At 69.0% G+C, this 6,743-nt stretch overlaps 1 protein-coding gene across 1 annotated transcript; it reads right to left on the reverse strand.

The window, feature by feature from the left end:
* MAPK8IP2 (mitogen-activated protein kinase 8 interacting protein 2) lies at positions 1 to 6,556 on the reverse strand (the record flags this gene model as incomplete). The annotated part of the gene is given in 11 exon segments (XM_021384672.1): positions 1 to 214; positions 522 to 620; positions 707 to 777; positions 866 to 985; positions 1,080 to 1,189; positions 1,452 to 1,624; positions 1,720 to 1,795; positions 2,258 to 4,462; positions 4,722 to 4,824; positions 5,886 to 6,134; positions 6,451 to 6,556. Coding segments are annotated over 11 exon segments (3,385 nt in total), but the record flags the coding sequence as incomplete, so codon positions are not given.

The following is a 6,743-nucleotide window of genomic DNA, read 5'->3' on the forward strand; positions in this document are numbered from 1 at the left end:
CCCCAGCCCCCGGGAAGCAGTGAGAATGCGCGGTGACTCCGTGAGTGGGAGCGTGTGCGGGAGGGGCCAAGCCGGCTGCCGTGGGGTCAGACAGAGTCTCTGGGGGGTGTGGGAGCAGGAGACCCCCCACCACTCGCCCCCTTACTCCAGGTAAATGTCCTCTGTGGGGCAGGCGTACTCCAGGTGCTCCTGGTAATATTCCTGAAACGCACGGCTGCGAGGAGAGGGGCAGCTCAGGGAGGGGAGCAGAACCCAACACCCGCCCCATCTGCCCAACACCCCCCAGGAACCTTACCCCCATCCCATCCACTTCCAGGACCCCCATGCCCATCCCCATCCACCCCATCCCTATCCACCCCCCAGGACCCCCCTGGTGCCACGCCCATTCGACCCCAGCCCTGGCTCTATTTGTCCCCGAAGATCCCCCAGCCCCACCTCCATCCATCCCCCCAGAATCCCCATCCCAATCCTCACGCACCCTCCAGGACACCCACCCGCCCCCTAGCCCTGTCCCCACGTACCCGACGCACTCGGCGACGTGCCGCATGGATTCCTGGGAGACGAAGACGTGGCAGGCGAAGCGGCTCAGCACCGGGTGCTTGGTGATGAACCCGAAGTAGCTGCAGGGGAGGGGGCACAGGGTGAGGTGGGGGGGGTCCTGTGGGACGAGGGACCCCCATGGTACACCACGGGGTCGGGGGCTCACCAGCTGTTCCGGGGGTGGCACCCACAGAAGGAGATGTTCTTCATCTGGAAGAAGTGACTGCAGCGCTCAAACTGGAAGAGAAAAACCAAAGAATGCTGCAGTGTGGGCACCTGGATGGGGGGTGGGGGGATACCCCGGGACCCCTGCCTGCCCCCACACCTCCTCATCCCGGCTGTACTCGTTGACTGTCAGGATGAGCTTGATGCCCTGCAGCGTGATCTCCAGGTCGCAGCTGGCTGGTGGGCGCAGGTGCACTGTCAGCTTCCTGGTGGTGGCAATCTGGGGGGGACATCAGGGGTCCCACACAGCCTCAGCACAGACACTCCCACAGCCAAAAGGGGGGCTGGTGCCCACCCGGTGCCTCTGGGCTCACCTTCTGCATGGCTGCGCAGAGGATGCCGTTGCCTTGGTGGTAGGGCACTTCCACCGAGCCCAGGAACTGCACATTGAAGCGCTCCACCCAGCATGGGTTCCTCTTCAGACCTGCACAGGAGAGGGGACGGGGAGACAGCGCCGGGACCCCCACCAGCCCAGGACCCCCTTGGGATGTGGAACCTCTAGGGAATGTGGGAACCCAATGGGTTGTGGGATGCCACGGGATGTTGGACCCCAGGGGTTGAGGGACCCCCATGGGACGCAGGACTCCATGGGCTGTGAGACCCTATGGGTTGAGGGAGACCACGGATTGAGGGACTCCCAGGGGATTTGGGACCCCACGTGCTGCGGTGTTGCGAGCGCTCCCTACCGATGACGTCCCTGGCATGACCAATGACCTCATGGGCATAGAATGCGGGGAAGATGCCCCTCTCTCCCGTCCGCATGTTGTAGCCGCGGTACCAGTAGTCATCCTCTTCCAGCTCCACCAGGATGGGGTCGTCCACATCCAGCTCCAGCTCATCCTCATGGCGTGGGATGAACCTGTGTGGGCAGGTGGGCGGGAGGAGACCCCCTCATTGCCCTGTGGCCATGGGGTGGGGAGAGGCCGTGGGAGGATGTTTCCGTGCGGTGCTCACCTGAACACGGCACGGTGGGTCTGCTCACGCTCCTCCCCATTCACCATGCAGGAGAACAGCCCGAAGGACTCTGTGCCTGGCACAGGGGGAGGCAGTGTCACCCAGGGCACAATTCATGGCCCCACAGGGAGAGCTCCCGCTGACCCAGAGCCCCTCAGCAGCGCCATGACTGCCCCACACTGTGGTCCTGGGCTTTGTCCATGGTGTGGAGATGGCAAAGGGGAGCCAGACATGGTCAGCATGCAGAACAGCACGGGGCTGGCATGGTGCAGCACAGCATGGCACAGCATGGCACAGCATGGCACAGCACAGCGTGGTGCTGCATGGCATGGCATGGCATGGCACGGTACGGCACAAGGCAAGGTGGCATGGTGCATCATGGCACAGCACAGCAGGGCATGGCATGGCACAGTGTAGTGCAGTATGGCATGGTATGTCATGGAACGGTGCAGCACAGCACAGCACAGCTCAGCACGGCACATGCAGCACAGCACGGCACACACAGCACGGCACAGCACAGCACAGCGCAGTCACTCACTGGAGGAGCGGGAGGTGCTGTTGACAAAGACATTGAGGAACTTTTTGGAGAACTGCAGGTCGGCCTCTGGGGAGGAGTCCTCGGAAGAACTGTGCACGTCAGGGGCCGCCAGCCCGTCACCGAAATTCGCCTCGTCCTCCTCCAGCTCGCAGCGCTCACAGGCCCGCAGCAGGTCGCTATCGTCGCTCAGCACCGAAGTGCAGCGCCGCAGGCTCACCAGCTCCAGCTGTGTGTGCTCGTCCACCACCAGCGTGTACTTCACCGCGTCGTACGCCAGCGACTCGTCCCGCGGCTCCAGCGCCTCGAGGGCAGGCGGCAGCTCCTCGGGGAACAGCGATCCCCGCAGGTGGGGCACCGCGTCCTCTTCCGTCCCGTAGGCCACGGTGAAGCAGCGGTTGGTCTTGGCGGTGGAGACGTCCAGGGCAGCGGGGTCCTGCCCCCCCGGCTCTAACCGGACAGCGTCGATCATGTCGCCGTCCTCCAGGGCGCCCGATCGCGGGGTCTGCTCGGCGGCGCTGTCCTTGGTGCTGAAGGCGCTGTCCGTGGTGCTGAAGGCGCTGTCCTTGGTGCTGAGCGCGCTGTCCTTGGTGCTGAGGGCGCTGTCCGCGGTGCTGCCGGGACCGCGGCGGCCGCTGGCGGCGGTGTCCCCGCTGCCGCCCAACCGCTCGATGGAGACGGGGCGGCCCGGGAAGACGGGGGCGATGGTGTCATGGGTGGGGTTGCTCAGGAAGAGGAACGGCCCTGGCTCGTCGGCATTCGGCTCCAATGGCGGCTCCATTCCAGCCCCCAGCGCCTGCTGGTCCTCAGCACGCTGCAGGGAGCTGCGCAGCGTCTCCATGTCCACCAGCTCAATGGGGCGCGGGGTGTGGGGCAGTCCCTCGGGGCCAGAGGGCTCAGCATCAAGTGCCTCGCTCAGCTCAGGCTCCAGGTCGGATGCTGGGGATATGGTGTCGCAGAGCGAGTGTTGCTGCTGGAAGCACTCGTCGGGGCACTTGATGGGGTAGGAGCCCTCCGAGATCATCTTGTTCACCAGGTTGCTGAGCAGCCATGGTGAGTCTGAGTCCTCACTCAGGTCGGGCTCCGACTCCGAGTCGGAGTCGTACTCGCTGTTGTCATCGTCGTCAGCTGCGGGCAGCAGCGGGGGCCCCACGGGCAGGTAGAAGGAGCGCCGCACGCTCTCCAGGCCATGGTCAGGGTCAAGCTCCAGGTGCAGGGCGTCGGGGGAGGGCACGTCGGTGTGCTCGGGGGGCACTGAGGGGTCAGTGGGGTTCAGGCTGTCGTAGTATCCCTCTGTCTTCAGCTCAGCCGGGCTGCCCCGCTGCTCCAGCACCTCTTGCTCCTCCCTGCCTGCATCCCGCAGCAGCGCGCCCTTGATGCCCATCACGCCGGGTGCCTCCAGCTCCGGCTCCAGCTCTCCCTCCGAGCCGGGTGAGCTCGCCTCCTCGATGGAATTGGTGAGGTGCGAGGAGCGGCCGCTGCTGCTGGCACTGCTCAGGTCCAGCTCCGTCTCCGAGATGGAGGAGATCATGTTGCTGAGCAGGCGCCCGCCAAAGGCCTCCATCTCCCCCTCCACATCCGAGTCAGAGCCGGGCGAGCTCAGCCCCTGGTGCCGGGCGCCGGGCGGGAACCCCTTGGCGGTGCGGCGGGTCATGTCGGCCTCGATGCCAGGGTCGGAGGACGGCGACGTGGTCTCAGAGGAGCCCGTGGGGCGGCTGTGTGCGCTGCCAGGGGGGCCCTCCCCATCGGAGCTCAGCGGCTCTGTGCGGGACCCCAGCCCCTCGCTGCACCCCCTATGACCCCCGGCCGAGGGCTGCTCGTGGGGTGTGGGGACGCCGTGCTGGGCATGGGGGGACCCCGGGCTGCCTACCCCCGGCTTTGGTGCGCTGCACTCGGGGCTGCGGCGCTGTGGGGCCACACAGGTGGGGGCAGCCTGCTCCGCCGGAGACCGATGCGGCTCAGCGGTCGGTGTGCGGTGCGGGGGGGAGTGTGGTTGGGGCGCAGAGCAGACGACGTTCATGTTCACATCCTCCCCGGCGCGCTCAGGTGAGGGGTCACCGTGCACCACCGACGTGCGGCTGTTGCCGTGTGAGTCGAAGTGGGGCGGCAGCAGTGGGGCGGGCGCTTGCACGGCCCCCCCGGGGCTCAGCCCCACCGCACGCTCCAGGCACGGTGCGTCCTGGAGGCAGGCGTGGGGCGAGGAGCGGCCTGCAGAGCAGATGCCAGACAGCGTCAGCGCCCACCCGCAGCCCACTCATGTCCCCCCCCCTCATCCCACAGGGCAGGGGCGATGTGGCCCAGGACCCCCACCCAGCACAAGGCACACGGTGGAGCCATGAGTCCCACGTCGAGCCCCCAGCCACATAGTGAGCCCTCATCTTGGAGGGTTCCAGCATGAAGGACACCCCCCACCTTGGCTTTGGCTGAAGGGGAGCAGCCCCTCCCAGCCCCACAGTTCAATGCTCACCGGTGTGTGAGGAAGAGGAGGAGGAGGAGGAGTGCAGCAGGGCGTCCTGCCAGGTGGGGCGGTGCGCGGGGGGCGGGAAGCTGCCGTTGTTGTTAAGGGAGTCCTGTGGGGAGAGCGCAGACATGGGACGGTGGGGACACGGGGGGCACTGCGCGGACACGGGGGCTTTGGGGGCAGATGGGAACGGTTGAGGAGGTCAGAGGCACTGCACGGGGGGCTCTGGAGGGAGCGGATGGGGGGCACACGGCGGAGTCACCGTGACACCCCACACTCAGCCCCACTGTGGCACAGCGGCACCTCGGACACGTGCCCGGCGCTGATCCGGATTATGGCCAGGATATCCCGAGCGCAGTGACCCGGGGACACCCCCGCAGCGGCTCAGCCCCACTGCGGCACAGCGGCACGGTGCTGCCCCCGACGGCAACCCGGCACGGCGCCCGGCAGCCCCACACCCCCCGCAGCCAGGGGGGGATCCCATAGGGCCGGAGCTGCGGGGCCGCGGCGCGGCTGCGGATTAGCGCTGGCGGCAGCGAGAATGAGGCCGCGGCGGGAGCTTAGCGGGACCGCGACGTGCGGGGCGGCACGCGGGGCGGGGGTGGGGGGGGATCCGCCGGGACCGCACCTTGTGCGCGGTGACAGCGGGTCCGGCCCGAGGGGCGGGGAACCGCGAGAGCATCCCATGGGTCAGGGGGTCACCGCCCCACAGCGGCCCCCGAGGGGGGGGGGGAAGGGATGGAGCCGAGATCCCCGGCGCTATGGCAACGCGCCGATGCAGCAGCAGCTCCGCTGCCCACACACTGCGGCGGCGCGGCACCGCGGCGCGTGCGCACGAGGACACGGCGGGGACGCGGGGGGGGCGGACGGAGACCCCGCAGCTGCGCGCACCCGTGACCCGCGTGCACACCTTGCACGCGTGAGCTGTGCGTGCTTCTGTGCGCGCTGCGTGTGCGCAGGGCGCTGTGCCACGCGGGCCCGCCCCGCAGCCCCCCCGGCGTGGGGACCCCACGCTGAGCACGGCACGGAGCGCAGGGACCCCGCGGGAGCCCACACGGCGCTGGAGCCGGCGCCGTCGTTGCCCCGCAGCCCCACGGCCCCGCAGCCCCACAGCCCGCCCTCCCCGAGCCCCCCAGCCCCACCCGCAGCCACCGCAGCGCGGCCCCGCACCTGCGTGCCGGGCGCCGTCAGGTTGAGCGTGGTGGGACGCAGCTTCTGGGTGTCCTCCAGGGCGGGCGAGGGGATGGGTGAGGCCGAGGGGGACGGGGGGGCCTCCAGCGCGTTGCCCTCCTCCTCTTCCTCCTCCTCCCCCTCCTCCTCCTCCTCCTCGTTGTCGTCGATCATCTCGAACTCCTGGAAGTCGTCCTGGAAGGTGCAGACGGGGTGCGGCTGCTCGCCGCGCTCCAGCACCAGGCAGTCCTGGGGAGATGCAAGGCGGGGGGGGGGGTTACAGGGGTCGGGGCCCCCATAGCCCCCCCCCCTCAACGGCGCCCACTCCTCACCCCGCGGGCCGTTGCCCTCTGCCCCTCCCGAGGGGGGCCGAGCACGGGGAGCGCCCCGCGTTGGGTTCGGTTCCCCCCGCTCCGCCAGCCCCAGAGAGTGGGGCACGGCCACGTGGGAGCGGTGCTGGGGCGGCCGTGGGGCTGAGCACCGCTGCGCTGGGGTGGGCACCCCGCTGCCCCCCCACCCGCACCCCACAGCACGGGGGGGGTCCCGCAGCGCGGGGGTCGCGCACCTTCTCGTAGTGGTCGGAGTCGTAGTTGAGGCCGATGCCGCAGTCGTCGGTGATCTCCGAGAGATCCTCATCGTCGAACTCTTCCAGGCTGATGTCCTGGGGGGGCCTGGGGGCAGCGGATCCTCAGGGTGGGGGTCCCCTCCGCCCCCCCACCCCCACCCCACAGCTCCGCCATCGCCGCCGCGCAGGGGCATTGGTGCCATACGGCGCCCGGGAGAACCGCAGCTCCTCTGCCCCACAGCACCGTGCCACAAAGGGACCATTCCCCACAGGGAGAGATGGGGGGCACGGGG

The sequence above is a fragment of the Numida meleagris genome, chromosome 1 (assembly GCF_002078875.1).
Source record: "Numida meleagris isolate 19003 breed g44 Domestic line chromosome 1, NumMel1.0, whole genome shotgun sequence".
In the NCBI taxonomy this organism is placed as follows: Eukaryota; Metazoa; Chordata; class Aves; order Galliformes; family Numididae; genus Numida; species Numida meleagris.